The sequence below is a fragment of the Heloderma suspectum genome, chromosome 6 (assembly GCF_057233095.1).
Source record: "Heloderma suspectum isolate Gila_16-S chromosome 6, 16-S_ref, whole genome shotgun sequence".
Classification (NCBI taxonomy): domain Eukaryota; kingdom Metazoa; phylum Chordata; class Lepidosauria; order Squamata; family Helodermatidae; genus Heloderma; species Heloderma suspectum.
In genome coordinates, this window is record NC_139463.1 from 10,384,052 (window position 1) to 10,403,134 (window position 19,083).

The 19,083-nt window shown below is 42.9% G+C and overlaps 1 protein-coding gene across 13 annotated transcripts in view; it reads right to left on the minus strand.

Moving 5' to 3' along the window:
- Positions 1-1,762: 1,762 nt before the first annotated feature.
- Positions 1,763-19,083, minus strand: part of LOC146340454 (uncharacterized) — a 246,280-nt gene continuing 228,959 nt past the window's right edge. For 5 of the 13 annotated variants that reach the window (XR_014783704.1, XR_014783699.1, XR_014783705.1 and 2 more), the window contains one exon: positions 16,129-16,387. Coding sequence is in view for 2 of the 13 variants with exons in the window: in XM_084803603.1 (XP_084659729.1) it covers positions 16,335-16,387 (53 nt within the window). In the remaining 11 variants the exon portion in view is untranslated. Of the gene's footprint in view, positions 2,447-3,799; positions 4,110-15,990; positions 16,068-16,122; positions 16,388-19,083 lie in introns of those variants that run through there. The other 8 variants (XR_014783701.1, XR_014783697.1, XR_014783707.1 and 5 more) reach the window with 7 other exon arrangements.

A 19,083-nucleotide genomic window follows, 5' to 3' on the forward strand; every position in this document is an offset into this window, starting at 1 on the left:
TTTCATGATATATAATTATCTATAAATAATTTCTAAACCAGGGCTGGGCAACTTGTGGCCCTCTAGAGGTTTGGGCCTACTATCAGCTCTAGCCAGCACAATCAGTGGTGAGGGCTCCTGGGAGTTGTAGGCCAAAACATCTGGAAGGCTACAGGTTGCCCATACCTGTTCTAAAACTTTAAATATTCTCCCTCCTTCCCTCCCTTCACTTCTAGAATCAGGTTTATTGTTAATGTTTCTTTTCTTTTTTCATTTTATAGATATCACCCGAGGGAGTGAAAATATCTTAGCTTAATTCAGACCAGTAGCTGACATTATCTATGTAAGATACTTGATACCTTCAGCTTGAAGAATCTTGTCGTCTTTAAAGAATGGAGGACAAAAAATATTCCAAGTCAGTTTGGGACATTATGTATAGGAATTAACTGATACATTATTCACAGAAGAGGAGGAGGAGGAGGAGGCCATTGAATCCAGACTAAGGGAGAGACTAAGGGATTAAGACCCTCCCTCAGTGGGCCTTAAGCCCTTGGACAAGGAGGGCTATGTTTTTTTTCTGCAGGGCTTCTTCCAAGGGAGCCGTTTGGGTGCTGTGCTGTATGGCTTCTCCTTCCTTCCCTTTGTGTATTGAGATAAAAAACAAAAACAGAAACAGTACTTATTGTGAGAAGTGTGTGGTATAAGGGAATGTGCAAAGATACCTACAGTTCTTGGTTGCTGGTGTCTCCCTGCCTGTGCCACAGTGGTTCACACAATGGAAAATGTTATGGCATTGCTATATCTAGCAAGTTGTGTGTTACATGAGGCTGGGGTAGGAAGGTGCAGTGGGAAATCTTCTGGGCGTGTGGAGGGCTCCTCCTGGGTCGGTGATATCTTTGCAAGTTTGCAATGTCATCTCCAGTAGCATCTCGGCAACATCTGTGCAAACTCACTATGTCATGTCTACAACATTGGCATGACCGTGACTGATGGGGACTGGCAGTGCTGCCAAGGTTGCTGGGGTGTGTGGCTTTTGTTGCTCCATTCTGTGCCTTTTGGAGCAGTATGTTTTCCTGTCCTCTTCTGGGTTGGATAAGTGTAGGATATGGCGGACATTGCACTGGCATAATGGCAGAGTGACTCTTTCCCTGGCATATTGGAGTATAGGATCACTCTGCCTATCAGTTGTACTTAGATTCCATTGCAATCAATGTGAAAAGTCAGACATTACTAACTGAAGCCCCATTGATTTCAATGGGAACTAAGTACAACTAACGTAGTCTTGATCTATCATCATCATCTTCATCATGTAGCCATATCTATGGTCCCATGAGCTTATAATCTAAATGATGATGGTTTGGAAGACACTGGCTTAGGTCCAGACTCAGTCATGCTTAGAGTAGACCTACTGAAATCAATGGGGCAAGTTAGTCTCGACTAACTTAAGTCCCATTCATTTCAATGGATATACTCTGACTAAATCTGGATTCAACCCAATGCGAGGAAGGCCCAGAATAACAGGGGGAACAATGCAAGCACGGGCCGACATGGGTCTTCCTATTATGAAGACGGAATGAGGAAGAAAAAGATGTCAAGAAAAAGGTGGGGTTTTAAGAGAAATTGCCAGCGTTCCCCTTATGACCTCGACTCCCCGAGCAACTCCTTAAGGATCTCTCACCTCCTTAGGAGTCTCACCTTCCTTCTTTTAGACTTCCCCTTCCCAGTAGTAACGTGGGGTTTAGGCTGTAGATGTGGGGTGACTGACACTCTAGAGACCAGGTTTAACCACAACAGTTTACTAGTAAACTAAAACAAACAAATAAAAACTAAAGGTATTTACACAATAGAGCAGAGTGATATGAAAGGACTTAAAAGAAAATAGAAGTGGCAAAACACAAGTTCCTTTACCCTAGCTGCCCTTAGACTCCTCTAGGCTGCTCCTTCCTGCTCTGGTCTTCTGACTCTGCGCTCATTGTCTCTCCCACTCCTTTTATACCCTGCTCCCTCAAAACTGAAGGTCTTGTTTCAAATACGAAATGAAACTTAACTAGGCAATTGAAACAGAAACTTAACTGGAGAAATGAAACTACTCTTCTCAGGGTTACCCCCTCCCAACAGAAACTTCAGGCCTCTAAGCTTGACCCTTCTCCCCTGCTTTTGCCTCTGTAGGCCTCAAACCTTCACAGAAATCTACAGATGTGGCCTTACCTAGGCATCCCAGGAAAGAATCTCCTGCACAAGAAGAATGGGTGGGGTCATTTAAGGGTGAAAGAAACTAGATTGGCATCTGAGGGTACAGAATTACTGGGATAAGCTGACGGGCTGGAATATAATGGGAAATATGGTCACAATGGTAAGGTGGTTGCTCTGTCTTAAGGAGATTTGTCTACCATGACTGATCTTCTTATTGGAGGAATCCCCGACTTCTCCAGTTTGAAAAGCATCCCTGTCAACTTAGAGTAGAAACCTGTATTATAAGGAATGAAGCATTAGTAATCATTTCCAGTCACTTAGGAACCAGCTATATCAGGGGCTGAAAACTTCAGGCCCAAAGACTGAAAGACATTCACCTCTCTCTGTTTGCACTAGGATGGAATCTGCTCCACTAAGAGGAAGATCTGGCAGGACCATTGGCCAACATTGGCCTTCAAAACCGCAGCTTCTCCCCCATTCTTTTGTGAAAGGAGAGTGACATATTGAAAGGGAAGTTGTGGTGTTGGATAGACCACACAGACCATTTATTGAAAAATGTGTGTGCCCTCCAATGCCACAGCTGTTATTCCTTTCAGAGTAATGGAAGAGAAAGTAAAATTTACTCCAGCCAAACTTGTCTTAACTAAACTCTTTAAATATTTCTGTGACACACACACACAACTTCTTTATAAAACAGCTTTGGGACAACTCCACCGAATTCAGTGAAATTATAGAAAAGGCCCTAATGCTAAACCCACAAAGTGGTAAGCGGTATGTTGAGGTGGATAGGTTTTGGTTAAAGCCATTTTAACCCATTTGGTCAAGGACATTTTTTAAAGGGGGTCACAACTGTGGTATTATAACCTTAATTCTCTGCCAACATTCTTCTGCATTTTATGATTTCAGACATGATTGTATTTCCCAGAACTGTCTTAAGAGGCCTCAAGAAGCCTACCGAAGTCTATGAAAAGACTCCAGATGACTAGAGTAGACTATGTCTGGTCATTTAATGGACAAAGGCTACAGAGTTGGAAGATAAAAACCAGAAAGGAGAAGGATCCCTGCATTAATATTTCAACATAAAATGGAAATATAGCCCACACCCAGCCAGCCAAATATATTAACTAGGTTAAGTGGGAAAAGGATGGATTGACAGATTTCTGGGGATGGGGTGGGGTGGGGACCAAGTTATTGACCAAGCCAAAAAAAGCCCCTCCCCTCAAACAAACCCAAAATACTTTTACATTCACAGAGGGAGAGAGCACGTCTCAAGATGCTGGAAAATGTAACTTTATTTTCAATAAAGCCCTACACATTTCAGCCCTTGTATTTTTAGGAGCCTTCTACAAGGGTAACTTTAAAATGACCTTCTGAGAACTCAAAGTGATATATCTCCTCAATTCAATAATTGGCACCAGGGCTGAAACACATTGGGTTTTATTGAAAAAAAAAGTTACATTTTCCAACATCTTAAAACACATTCTCTCTCTGTAGATCTATGCTGGATGCTTTCCAATCTGTGTACACTCAAAATATTTTTAGAGCCATTCAAGAGGAGAGAGGGAAATAGAAAGGAATTCCTTAAGGAACAGGAATGGAAGAAAGTGGGACAAAAGAGGGCAAATTTGCATAAAATTTGCAAATGCTAATTTATATGTATAGATGCAAATGTAGAAATAATTGCTATCATTTACATAGAAATACAAGACATCTCACCGCAGTTGGAAAGTCTGTGACCAGGTGATCTGCTCCAAATGTGAAATGTTGATGGGCAGCTTCAAGTCCCCTGCTGTTCTCCCTTCTTATGGTTCTTGATCTTTAAACTGGACTTGGACTGGACAGTCCTTGCAATAGAAGATGCCTTCAAATAGATGACTGCCCTCTTACAGCCTTTCAAATAAAGGACTGCCCTCTATAAATTAGGGCACATGGCCATGCTAGAAAGAAGAGAGTAAAGTAGAGAAGGGATCTAAAAGATTCTTGATTTCGAGAGAGCCAGTAATTCAATTCTAAGTAGAGAGAAGCAAATTCCACCCCCCACCCCCAATTCTGTTCCTTTATTGTTGTTCCATAGATTGGCTCTGCCCTGCTCTTCTTGAATTGTGGAGCATGCACAATTTGACACAGTTTTCTGTTTTCAGTTCCTTCAGTTGATGTCATCCTTCTCCCCCTCCCCATACACACATTACATTACCGATGGACCTATGCACATTAGTAAAACACAGTGAAAAAGCAGTCTTGATTCAAGCACGTCTATGGCCACATGAACATTCTTTTTGTGCAGTGTTTTTAGTAATCTGCACAATTTCTAAAACACAATACCAAAAGAATGCAACCATACATACAATCCAATCAAGTTTGTTTGTTTTCTCTCTCTCTCTCTCTGTCTCTCCCCCCCCCCCCGCCCTCCCTGTTTTTGCAGTGACCAACAGTGCAGACATGTAAAAGTTTGGAAATTAAAAATAGAACAGTGGAGAATTCCTAATGCATCAGCCCTGCTTCAGAAACAAGAACACCAAAATCCAGGGAAAAATTTGGATGAGGGGATTTCGAAAGGATCCCTCATTCTCTGAAGAGAAGTGCCACTGTCCAACCCCTTCTGGAAGTCAGACCTTCTGAGTAGGGATGGGTGGATTACTTACCCCCTTCCAAGTGGGGGCATCCGCTGGGGTGGGCGATTTGTCCCTCCCCCTGGAATCCTCCCCGGCCGGCTCCATTCCACGGCGAGTCTGTGGAGCTGCCAGCCAGGCCCGCCTGCAGCCGGACTTCCGTCCCCTGCTGGGCTGCAGCCGCAAATGGTGTCCAGCATAGAGGGTGCCATTTGCATCCCTGCGTTAGCCGTGATAGGCTACGCATATATTTACGTACTCTATCACGGCAAAGAACAGGGACGCAAATGGCAGCCGCAGACCGGGGTAGCCATTCATGGCCGCAGACTGGGGCAGTGGACAGACCGGACCAGCCAACGCCAGGCAGGGTCCGTCCCAGGAAAATTTCGTGGGGTGGTGGCGGCAGGGAGTGCTTCGCTCGCCATGGGCTCCGGGGAGCTGGATTCTAAAGAATCCGGCCTCACTGGTGTCTGTGGCGGAATTCTCTAACATCCCTACTTCTGAGTTAGATTTCTGAGTTAGATAGATTCACATTTTCCAAGGCTGAGCTGTGGCCTCCAAAGTAGCTGAACTTTAAGGAGCTTTGATTCAAATTATGTCCAGGACAAAGCCAAAATCAGCAGTGCATGGCCAAGGAAATATATGTCAGTAACTTTTTTTTTTTTTTAAGGTACATTATGTACCTTAAGAAGCGCCGTGCTAGATCAGAACAAGGTCCATCTAGTCTAGAATTCTGTTCACATAGCAGCCAACCAGCTGCCCACAAAAAAACCACAAGCAGGACACGAGCACAACAGCACCCTCCTACCCATGTTCCCCAGCAACTGGTGTCCATAGGCATATTGCTCCTGGAGGTAGCATATAGCCATAAAGACTAGTAGCCATTGATAGCCTTACCCTCACTGAATTTGTATAATCCCCTTTTAGCCACCCAAATGTGCTGTGTGAAGAAATACTTCCTTTTATCTGTCCTGGATCTCTCACCAAACAATTTAATGAGATGACCCCACTGGGTTCTAGTATTATGAGAGTGGGAGAAAAATCCACTTTCTCCACATCATGCATAATTTTGTACATCTCTGTCATGCGTCCCCTCACTCACCTTTCCTCTAAACTAAACAGTCCCGGATATTGTAGCCTTTGCTCATAAGAGAGTTGCTCCAGCCCATTGATCATTTGAGTTGCTCTTCAGTGGGAAACCTAATATATTCATGCCCCCCCCCTTTTTACATTCAGTTATCCCTACATTTGCTTCAGCTCCTGATTTGTTTCCATGCCCCAAAATGTGAACTAGAAAGAGTGAATTGAAATATATTTCATGTCTTTCTCATCCCAGGATAAATGATGTTTGAACCGAGCAATTTGCAAACGTTCTGTCTTCAAGGAAGGAACCTGTTCAGCAGTGACGTGTCTGTTGAGGAACTCCTAAGCATCTGTCACAGCATCTCTGATAAATTAGAGGGGATTTGGGGACATATTGCAGGGTACACAGTAAGTCCTCTCCATTTCCCCACATGAATTCAATGTATGGCTTTGAATAAGTGTTCTTTCAAGATACCTTGTCTGCCATTACTAGTCTTCTAATTCAGGAAGCCCTAATAACTTTCCAAAGAGCCCAAAGATTCTCCAGCACAGCATTGGGAAAGGGAAACCACTGGTATAGCAAGCTAATCAACACTAGGTAGTAGAGTTCAATAGATAAACGCAGTGAGCTATGAAAGGCCTAGGACAGGGTGCTTGGTTGAAAAACCCTTAATGAAAACTGGAGTTGCATCTCAGCATAACAGCTAGGGATGTATGGATTTCGGAAAATCCATTCTGTCTGCATTTCGCCAATTGTCAGGTGCCATTCATTCCATATTCCTCTCATTGATGGAATCAGATTTTTTTCAAATTTCCTAAATTTGTGCAAATTATTTTATGTATTTTTCTACAACTAAATTTATGTAAAATTCCAGAAAGTAAAACAAATAAGCAAACAAAAAAACAAAATCTGGTCAGCAAGTCCATGGAATCTGTGCAACTTGGGAAAAGCTGGTCCACTGTGGAATCCATGGGTCGGATTCATAGAGATCCAAACTCATTTGATTTTGTTGCAGATTTTTCTGACAGCCCTAATAACAGCCCTGGGGCAACATTATGTTCAGATAAGATCATCTGAATTTGACTGTCTGAAATAAGCTCTCATGGTGGTCCAGAGAGAGAGAAAGAGATGTTGGTCTATATTGGGTTTACATTTCAGTATTTCCTTCACTGCACTCAAAGAGAAAAATCTAACATTTCTCAAAGTGGAAGTGGAAAATTCTAACAAGATCATTTGGCCCTTTAAAAGAAAGAAAGAGAAGAATTGGTTGTCCATCATCTAAAGACTGCCTGACAACAATTTGGAGCCTCACTGTGTCCCCAAGTCGTTTTTAGCAGCTTTTGTTCCCTCAGTTGGTGGGACCCAAATAGTGTCCGTCAACAATCTCTCTACAGCCAGTCAATTTCACTGATGGTAGTCTCATTCAGTTCAAAGTCATTTTTTTTTTGTTCATTCCCTCCCAATGGCTATGATACTTATTGTTAGACCTGACACTTCAGCAGTGCTGTTAATTATAAATTGCTCTATTGTGACCTTCCGCTAAAACATATTGAAAGGTATAATGAAATCCTATGAGCTGGAGGTGCTGTCTTAGCCTGTCTACCTGCAGCAAAGACGAATTTTGAAGGATTCTTTTTGACTTGATGAAAGCTAAAACAGACAATGACTCACAGTCCTCAGTTAACAGCTGCCTTGTCTCCTTTCTAGAAAACACTGAATGGGAAGTGCATGATTACCTCCATATGATTATCCTGGTTTTTTCCTTGGGATTTCATTTTCCAGGTTCCCTTTTTGCTAGATTTTCAGGTGTATAGACACCTTTAATGCCTTTGTTCCTGTCCTCTACTCCTGGGCTTGCTAATCTTGAATGGAGCTTGAATGTTTCTTCCCTTGCCCCTTGACATAGGGGTGCCTGTTATGACTTTTGACTGAGTTGACTTAGTCATTGTAATAGTAGTAGAAGAGTAGTAGAGTTTAAAGAGCTCCACATACAATGGCCCAGTTCAGATGTAACAATTTCATTCCAAAAGCCAATGGCTTATCAGACCAAGAATGAGCCTTGAGCCTATGTTCTCCTTCCCTCTGCCCTGCCACCGAGATTCTGCTTTCTTAAACCACAAAAATTCCCATGACATCCAAACTGGGAAACTTTTGTTAAAGCACTGCTTACAAACCAGGGTATGAAATCAGGTTCAGATTAGTGCTGTCCCAGAAAATTCTTCCACATATTTTTCGACCATTCTCATTCAATTTGATGGAAAATAAATTGCTTTCAAACAGAAATTCAAAGGAGAAGAAAATTTTGGAGAAATTCTGATGGGTTGAGTTCAGGTTTCTCATGCTTAGCTTATTTATGAGGTGGCTGAGGAGTGTGTGTGTGTGTCCTGTCTTTGATTGTACAATAATCTCTCCAGCAGCCTGTAGCCTCCTCAGCTTCCCACACATCAATTAAAGCCCAGGGGAAGACATCATGAGGCAATTCCTCCCATGAGGATCTTTCAGATCAGGAAGCACAGACAGTCTGGGCGGCTGCAGAGCAATGGGGAGATGTGTAATAGAAAGGAAACACACAGAGAGCGCTTTCGGGGACCTCACAGTGATTAGGAAGCTCAAAAACATGAGCAGAAGAAATTCTAAATAAATTATAAAATGACCTGAGAATGAAGCAGAAAAAATGGAAGCCTCTTTCATGGAGAAGAAAACCTTCAAGAAATTGGAGGACAGATTTTGGCACAGCATTAGGAAAAAAGAAAGAAGCTGTGCTACAACCCCTGCCGATGGTGAGCCCTAGCTGTGAGAAACTGTTGTAGAATTCCATCTCCCCCTGGAGAAATTCGGTAAAAATGGTCTTCCCAGTTTCTCTGCCCGAACAGGGTGGATAATTTCAATAGGCCATTTGTGCACAGCTCTAGTTCAGGCGTCAGGTCTCTTCCTCATTTTATCCTCACAACAACCCTGTTTAGGTTGAGAGATAACAACTGGGCTAAGATAACCCAATGAGCTTAGTAGCTGAGTTGGGACTTGTTGCCAGGACTTCCTGGTCCCAGTCCAACACTTTAACCACTACACCAGCTGGCTTTCATTGTATGCCCTTGGAGTTCTCCTGGCAACCCACTAATTCCTATGGCATGTTGTTAAAGGTGTATGATTGCAACCACCATGCTGAAGCTAAGCAGGTCCAGTATTGGCCAGTACCTGTCTGGGACACCACCTGGAAACTCTCATGTAAGCTGCCTTTGCTTCCATCATGGAGGAAAGGTGGAATATAAATGTCATAAACAAACAAAATTATTTCTTTAATATAAGCATTTCCTTTTGCTCACACTCAACCATATCCCTTTCCACATGCATTTCCTTGCGTAACTTTTGAATGATGATTTTCTTTTGAATGATAATAAGGATTTCTTGGCATTTAATTCTTAGGCTGGTTACACCAGCTTTCCCCAACCTTATTGCCCTCCAGATGAGTGGACTACAACCCCCATACTACCCCAGCTGACTGGAAGTTGTAGTTCAACTCATCAGGAGGGCAATCAGGTTGGGGAAAGCTGATTTGCACTGCTGATGCTACAGTTGTTGTTGTTCAGTCGTTCAGTCGTGTCCGACTCTTCGTGACCCCATGGACCATAGCACGCCAGGCCTTCCTGTCCTGCGCTCTCTCCCGGAGCGTGCTCAAGTTCATATTCATTGCATCCGTGATGCTATCTAGCCATCTCATCCTCTGCCGTCCCCTTCTCCTTTTGCCTTCAGTCTTTCCCAGCATCAGGGTCTTTTCCAGGGAGTTTTCTCTTCGCATTAGGTGGCCAAAATATTTGAGCTTCAGTATCTGTCCTTCCAATGAGCACTCAGGGTTGATTTCCTTTAGGATGGACTGATTTGACCTCCTTGCAGTCCAGGGGACTCGTAAGAGTCTTCTCCAGCACCACAGTTCGAAAGCATCAATTCTTCGGCGCTCAGCCTTCCTTATAGTCCAGCTCTCACAGCCATACATTACTACTGGGAAAACCATAGCTTTGATTAGACGGACCTTTGTCGGCAAGGTGATGTCTCTGCTTCTTACTATGCTGTCTAGGTTGGCCATAGCTTTCCTCCCAAGGAGCAAGCGTCTTTTAATTTCATGGCTACAGTCACCGTCTGCGGTGATCTTGGAGCCCAAGAAAGTAAAATCTGTCACTGCTTCCATTTCTTCCCCTTCTATATGCCAGGAAGTGATGGGGCCAGATGCCATGATCTTCGTTTTTTTAATGTTGAGTTTCAAACCAGCTTTTGCACTCTCCTCTTTCACCCTCAACAAGAGGCTCTTTAGATCCTCTTTGCTTTCTGCCATTAGGGTGGTATTGTCTGCATATCGGAGGTTGTTGATAATTCTCCCAGCAATCTTAATTCCGACCTCTGATTCATCCAACCCGGCATTTCTCATGATGTACTCTGCATATAAGTTAAATAAGCAGGGTGACAATATGCAGCCTTGTCGTACTCCTTTCCCAATTTTGAACCAATCGGTTGTTCCATGTCTGGTTCTTACTGTTGCTTCTTGACCCTCGTACAGGTTTCTCAGGAGACAGGTAAGGTGGTCTGGTACTCCCATCACTTTCAGAATTTGCCACAGTTTGTTGTGATCCACACAATCAAAGGCTTTAGCGTAGTCAATGAAGCAGAAATAGACGTTTTTCTGGAATTCTCTTGCTTTCTCCATGATGCAGCGAATGTTGGTGATTTGATCTCTAGTTCCTCTGCCTCTTCTAAACCCAGCTTGTACTTCCGGTAGTTCTCGGTTCGCATACTGCTGAAGCCTAGCTTGTAGGATTTTGAGCATCACCTTGCTGGCATGTGAAATGAGCGCAATTGTGCGGTAGTTTGAACACTCTTTGGCGTTGCCCTTCTTTGGAATTGGAATGTAAACTGACCTTTTCCAGTCTTGTGGCCACTGTTGAGTGTTCCAGATTTGTTGACATATTGAATGCAGCACTTTAACAGCATCATCTTTTAGGATTTTAAATAGTTCGGCTGGAATACTGTCATCTCCGCTAGCTTTGTTGTTACTAATGCTTCCTAAGGCCCACTTGACTTCACTCTCTAGGATGTCCGGCTCAAGTTCAATGACCGCACTATCATGGCTATCAGGGACATTCAGATCTTTCCTGTATAGTTCTTCTGTGTATTCTTGCCACCTCTTCTTAATCTCATCTGCTTCTGTTAGGTCCCTGCCTTCTTTGTCCTTTATCATGCCCGTCTTTGCACAAAACGTTCCCTTGAGATCTCCAATTTTCTTGAAGAGATCTCTAGTCTTTCCCATTCTGTTGTTTTCCTCGATTTCTTTGCATTGTTCATTTAAGAAGGCCTTCTTGTCTCTCCTTGCTATTCTCTGGAACTCTGCGTTCAGTTGGGTATATCTTCCCCTTTCTCCCTTGCTTTTCGCTTCCCTTCTTTCGTGAGCTACTTGTAAAGCCTCATCAGACAGCCACTTGGCTTTCTTGCATTTCTTTTTCTTTGGGATGGATTTCGTTGCTGCCTCCTGAACAATGTGACGGACCTCCGTCCATAGTTCCTCAGGCACTCTGTCTATCAGGTCTAATCCCTGAAATCTATTCCTCACCTCCACTGTATATTCACCAGGGATATGATTTAGGTCATACCTGAATGGTTTAGTGGTTTTCCCGACGTTCTTCAATTTAAGACGAAATTTTGCAAGAAGGAGCTCATGATCTGAGCCACAGTCAGCTCCAGGTCTTGTTTTTACTGACTGTATGGAGCTTCTCCATCTTTGGCTGCAAAGGACATAATCAATCTGATTTCGATATTGACCATCTGGTGACGTCCATGTGTAGAGTCGCCTCTTGTGCTGTTGGAAAAGAGTGTTTGCTATGATCAGCATGTTCTCTTGGCAAAACTCTATTAGCTTTTGTCCTGCTTCATTTTGTACACCAAGGCCATGCCTGCCTGTTATCCCGGTGATTTCTTGATTTCCTACTTTAGCATTCCAATCCCCTATGATGAAGAGGACATCTTTTTTTGGTGTTAGTTCTAGAAGGTGTTGTAGGTCTTCATAGAACCGATCAACCTCAGCTTCTTCGGCCTCAGTGGTTGGGGCATAGACTTGAATTACTGTGATGTTGAATGGTTTGCCTTGGATTCGTACTGACATCATTCTATCATTTTTAAGATTGTACCCCAGTACTGCTTTTCCCACCCTTTTGTTGACTATGAGTGCTACTCCATTTCTTCTCAGGGATTCTTGCCCACAATAGTAGATATGATGGTCACCTGAATTAAATTCGCCCATGCCTGTCCATTTTAGTTCGCTGATTCCCAAGATGTCGATGTTCAATCTTGCCATCTCATGTTTGACCACCTCCAGCTTACCTTGATTCATTGATCTGACATTCCAGGTTCCTAAACAATATTGTTCTTTACAGCATCGGATTTTCTTTTCACCACCAGACACATCCACGGCTGAGTGTCCTTTCGGGTTTGGCCCAGCCGCTTCACTCTTTCTGGCACTACTTGGAAATACCCTCTGCTCTTCCCCAGTAGCATATTGGACACCTTCCGACCTGAGGGGCTCATCTTCCGGTGTCATATCTTTTAGCCTTGTGATACGTTCCATGAGGTTTTCTTGGCAAGAATATTGGAGTGGGTTGCCATTTTCTTCTCCAGTGGACCACATTTTGTCAGAACTCTCTGCCATGACCTGTCCGTCTTGGGTGGCCCTGCACGGCATAGCTTATGGCTTCACTGAGTTACGCAAGCCCCTTCACCACAACAAGGCAGTGATCCATGAAGGGTGATCCATGAAGGGGATGCTACAGTAGCACCACATAATAATTGTGGCTTAACCCACCATGAACAAGTTCAAATGTCATCCTCCGTTTTTGAACTTGCATATTGTGCTTTATGTTTGTTTGTTTTCTTTACATTTATTTTGTTACTGTTGTTGTTGTCCTTACATTTATGAGAAAATTGCTCAGAACTGCAGTGGAGACATTCTAAATTATCTTTGAGAAAAATAAATCCAGTCTGAAGCTTACAGGCATCTCTGTATACTAGGAAACCAATTCTGTAAGTTTGGATCCTTGACATCCAATGAAGAAAACAAACATACAGATCAATGGAAGGGGAAGCCAAAGTTAGCATTTGTTGTGAATTATCTGCCTGGAGAAGGTAATACAAAATTTGCACAGAGGCACATTGCTACGTAATTTGCAGAGCTGCTATATAAGCCTACACTGAGTTCAATGGCGCTTACATCCAGGAAAGTGTGTATAGGATTGCAGCCAAAATGGGTGTAGGATGCAATCCTATGCATGTTTAGACAGAAAGAAGTCCTACAACTCTACAATCAGGGTTGCATCCTTAATTAGTGGATGAATAGGAAGATTCAGGCTGCAGTCCTCAGTGACTGCATATGGCATATATGAAATATGGGGCGGGGGGTGTCATGCAAGGGGCAAAGTATATTTTGAGGAGGGGGAGAAATTTGTCCCACACATTAGATTTCTCAAAAAGAGAAAGAATGACATAGTTCACATTAATGCTCCCATTCTAAACAGATCTTCTCTGAAGTAAGTCCTGTTTATTTTGATGGAGTTCACTTTTAAGTAAGCATACTTTGGATTACAGCTTTATTTTCACTCCCTAGTTTATAATTCAGCTATAATTTCCAAAGATGGCTCATGACAGCCATCAAAATTCCTAATAGAAAAATACAGCATCTCAAGATACAATAGATCATTTTATAATAAAACTTCTAACAAGCCATTCTAAAACTAATCAATCAATAAAAAGATGCCGCTATTCCTCCACCCTGGAGAATGAGGCCACTGAGAGACAAGATGGACATATAAGGATGTTCAAGGGTACCAGGAAGATTGCAGAGAGAGTGAATTGGTCTGCTCAGGCCCCTATCAGTGGCTGAAGAGGATCATTTTTTAATTCTATTTTTTTGCAGGTGCCACTTGTAGAAACAAATAGTTCTGGCACTGCAATAAAAAAACATCTTTTTTTTTTTAAGGGATGAAGATCAGTCCACAATGGTGAGGGCAACCACTATCACAGCACAACTGATGGAGATTGCTGCCCAGCCATGGGTCAAGCTGGGATAGTGCCATGAGTGGAAAACCTTCCACCTAGGGCCAGAGCCCCAAACCATGAATGCTTCCAGACAGAGGGCTCCTGGCGCTAGCAATCAGAAGATATTGTGCAGCTGATCTCTCCTTTTCTCCTTAACAGATTTTCTGCATTAAGGAGAAAGATGAAAGTAGCTGTAAGAAAACACAGGAGAAAAATGAGTAGATGATGTTGGACCGCCTGTGGACCTCTGTGAATGAAGCAGGGTGATGACGCCATAAAAAGCCTCATCTGTAAACACCAATATCACTAGGCTGTCTTGATTACAAGCACTGCTTAAGTGTTCAAAATTCATTACCTTCTCTGTCCTGGACCCTCCAACCACTGTTGCTGGAACTGTTGAGCTGGGAAAGGTTGATGTGCTCAGTATTTCAGCCATGATATGAATTCTATATATTTCAGGCAGATATTTATAAACAGCCCGAACAGAACACTTAGGGCCTTATGTGTTAAACAATGACTCATTCTGACATTCCATTCTATTTTGTGTCCATTCTTTACAAATTTGGTCATGCTGGATGCCTGCAAGTGGCAGGGGAGATGCAAGAAGACTCAATAGGGGGCAGAGAGAGAGAGAGAGAGAGATCCATAAGCCAAATGGTGAAAAGATGTTAGTTTGCTGGTATGTTATAGTGACTAGTGTAACCTTCCCTAAGCTGGTAGTCTGGGCTATAGAGTTGGACTAGGACTTGGGACACCCAAATTCAAATCCACATTCCGCCATCATGAAGGTAGGGCAGCCAGGTGTCCTCTTTTACAGAAGACAGTCCTCTGTTCAATAGCATCCTCTGTCCAGTTCTGGTTTAAAGATAAAGAACCACAAGAATTTGTGGTTCAAGAGTCAAGAGTTACCACCTGGGTAGCTGACTGAACAGGCAGGCAGACAAGTCACCTGGTCACAGTCTTTCACATTATGTTGTGATGTACTGCATTTCTATTAAAATTAAAATAATTATTTCTAAATCGGCACCTATACATATAAATTAGCGTATGCAAATTTTATGGAAATGAATGTCCTATTTTGCCTCCTTTTTGGTGATGCATTTTCTTTTGGCAGGGGTGTGTGTGTGATTTTTAAGTGTCCATTCTATGAAGCTCACTGGGTGACCTTGGCCCAGTCACATTCTCCCTCAGGCTAGCTTACCCTGCAGGGTTGTTGAGAGGATAAAGGTGTGTGTGTGTGTGTGTGTGTGTGTCAAGGTGTATGGGATGAGGAGAACCATGTACACTTGAGCACCTTGGAGGAAAGGTGTGATATAAATATAATAAACAGATAATACATTTCCAGGCAGGCTGCTGAAGATGTATATTATGAGCAGTATCCGACACTGCTGTTTTGCTTGCGCCATTAACATCGCAATAACGCAAGCAACCTCTGGCACAATGCCAATAGCATATGCTGGAGTGATGGGTTTTCTGGGGAAACCAGTCTTCTCTCTAAGAAGTTAAGTTGCTGGTTTCCAATTGCTATAGAGAGAGTGTCAGTATCAGAAAGTTGGTGCTTTCAGTGGTGCCCCAGTGATAGTGCTAGTGATGTTGCAGTAGCGTAAACCACCAGTTATGCAATGTAACTAGTACAATGGGAAAAGGCAGCGATTTGCCACTGAATTTCCCCCATCGTACTAGTTCACTGTGCAAGTGTTGTTTTATGCTAGTGCAACATCATCAGTGCTAATGCTGAGACATCATTGGATACTACCCTATGACAGCACATAGCTCTAACAAATATACTTCATTATCAATAGCAGTAAGGTGAATTTCCAGAATTGGGGTGGAAATTCAGACAGTGGATTTGTGGAGTCCACATCCTTCCTGGGTCCATTTTAGATTGGACCCCAGACTTCCAAATGCACTTCATTTGGCAGTTTATTCTGTGGCTCTAGTTCACAGATACCAAGTCCAAAATCAACATGGAACTGGAATACAAGAGGTCCTCTCTGTGGACTCTGGAGCTGCCTCATCCCCCAAGCATCCCATCCCACACTTCACACAACTTACCCAGGTGAGAGAGGGAATGCTGAGAGGAGTCCCAGTACTGAGGTCCTCCATGCCCTGCTTGGTTTTGGGTTCTGAATCTTAGTAGTAGTAGTAGTAGGAGGAGGAGGAGGAGGAAGAAGAAGAAGCCAGTCAAAACTTGTCCATCACTTTTATTTTATTATTTCATTAGCAGTATTCTAGAATTAAATGGAGGTCTCATAACCAGACTTTCACAACTGCAAACACATTTTACTGAAATATCTTTTGAGGATATCTTGAACTGCTGCACCAGAGACATCATTCTTGGTGTGTTCTTATGCTGCTGGAACACCAGACATGCAAAATTGTTCTGCCTCAAGAAGCTTTCATTCCCAAATAATATCCACGTTCTGCCTTTTACTGTAGACCAGGAAGCCTGCTGTTAAGACAATGCAATTCTAGGTTTGAGTTATCTTGTTTTTGCCTTCTACTTTTCTACCAACCTTTTGAGCTGAATCTTTTGATTTTGCAAAATAAAAATAAACATCTAGCACTGATAGAATTTCCCTTCTGTTTCAAGTTCCAGCTGACACTAAAACATCCAGCAATGAAACAAAGAAAAACATATCTTCTCCTGCAATTCTGGTAACTCAAATGAACTTAGAGAAATCTCAGACCAAACAGAAATGTTTAGGCCCAGCACTAACCAAGTCAGGAGAGATTTTTGGAGATCCGCCCATCTCTACACACTCTACCTTCCTTCTGTTCCTTCTTTTGTTCTTTGGCCTGAAGGCTGAAAGGTATAGAATGGCTGTTCCCGTGCCCACTGCAAAAGGTCCATGCTTGTAACACTGCCACATTCTCCAGGAAATCAGACTAATTAATGTGATGGAAGCCATATGATGGAAGACTAATTACTGACAAGACATATGGAAAGCATATGACAAAAGGACATATGGAGGACATATGATAGAAGGGCGCATGAGGACATATTAGGAATGCCTTAATTAATTGGCAGTCCAATATTGTTATTAGGAATGTTCTTTTCTGGAATTACTCAAATGGCCACCTTGAATGAATAATATCAGTTTCACTCTTGAAATGGACTCCATTTATTAATCACAATGCTATATCGGAAGTCGGCAATGGCTTCCATGATGTGTTCAGGTATACAAAATTAAGGAATGATTACCAGTTCATCAGAGATGAACAAAGACAACCTCAAAAAGGACATTCGCTTGATTTTCCACTAACCTGCATTTTGATGTAGCAAGATAACTGCAACACACACACACACACACACACACACACACACCATTATCAGTGATACAAGGAGCAAGGACACAATAAAAGCAAGATGCCAAGGTGGAGTAGACCCCTCCCCCACCTCTGCTTTTAATAAAGATCAAAAGGTTGGGATGAACCCATAGCAAATGGATTTAAAACTGGTTCCTGTTAGTGTCAACGTGCCACATAAACACAAATAAATGTATGTCTCTCTGCTGTTCCACTCAACTTAAATTGAGTGTGAATGGCAGTTCTAAGTGATAAGGCAGTTCTTAGAATATCTCTGTTCCTTTTGCAGACATAAATGAGTCAAAGCTCTTCAACACATACTTTGCTGTTTGCAGCAACTGATGTCATTTAAAACACATCAGCAGTCTCTCACCACATTCTTAAAACACACACACATAACTGAATCAATTATAGGATGCACCCAGTTAGATCATAGATGGATTTCAAGGGGGATTAGAAAAATTCCTGGAGAATAAGGCTATCAATGGCTCCACGTCATGATGGCTATATGATACCTCCAGGATCGGACGTAGCATGGTTCTGGATACCTGTTGCTGGTGAGCAACAGTGGAAGAGGGCAATTTCCCTCTTGCTTGTGAGCTTCCCATGGGGACCTGGCTGGCCAATGTGGGAACAGAATGCTGGACTAGACCAGACTTTGGTCTGGCCTGGCATGGCTCTTCTTGTGTTCTAGAATACTCTGTACTGAATGCGGCTGTGTGCAACCTGGAGTGCAGGAAGTATAGTGGGGAGGGGGGGAGGAACCAGGGACACCCACAGTCCTTTAGCCCTCCAGGATACTTCCACACAGTCCAGAAAGCCACACCTGAAGAATGCATAACTCACAGATGTCCAATGCATATCTACGTCAGTCATGTTATGGAGGTGGCCGGGCGGGGGAGAGAACCGGTGACATGGAAACATTGGAACCACAGAAATCAGATGTGCTGGAATGGAACCCTTGATCTCTAAATTTCAGACTACCTGGATATACCCCACAGGGACAGAGTGAAATTTCATCTCCTGTATTAGTATTACTTCTAATAAACATGGAGCTAATCAGGTCAGAACAACACATTGCAGATAAACATGACTATCCCACTACCCTATAATTCTGGTGAATTTGGATTATGCAGCTGAATCACATCTATAGCTACACACAGAGAGAAAAGTAGCAGAGAGTACAGTTCTACCCTCAGTTTTTCTTGAATATCTAGTTTTCTACCTGGAGGGGATAGATTTGTGTGCGTGTGTGTGTGTGTGTGTGTGTGTGTTTTGGTGGGAGGCACTCAAACAGGTTAAACATTGTATCTCATCTTGATCCTCCTTGCTATGTCAGATTTTTAACCAAAGTGTCCTTAGAATCTTTTGATTTTGAGAAAGGGGCGGGGGGAGGCAAGGATACACATGCAAAACAAAACCCAGGGCAGTAATGCAGGGCATGGAAGCTCATAAGCCATTTCCAGACTGCAGCTAGAATAAAAACAGTCAATATGTGGACAAGATGCTTTATTGACTGTGTAGCTTTTAAGCTGATCAAATTCTAACTAAAGGGAAATGGGGACAATCGGAGTGCTGAATCCGCTAAATGGAGCAAAGATGGGGTGTTCAGCTTAGAGAGACACCTTGAAAAGGTATTGCAAGCCAGATGACTGTCTCTTAAGTTGGGCAGAATTATCTAGAGCTGTGCACAAATGGCCCTTCAAAGTTCTCCAGCCTATATGTGGGCAGAGAAATTGGGGGGACAACTTCACCAAATTTCTCGTAGGGGAGGAGAAATTCTCTTAACAGTTTCTCACAGATGGGGCTCACTGATGGCAGGGGTTGTGTAGCACAGAC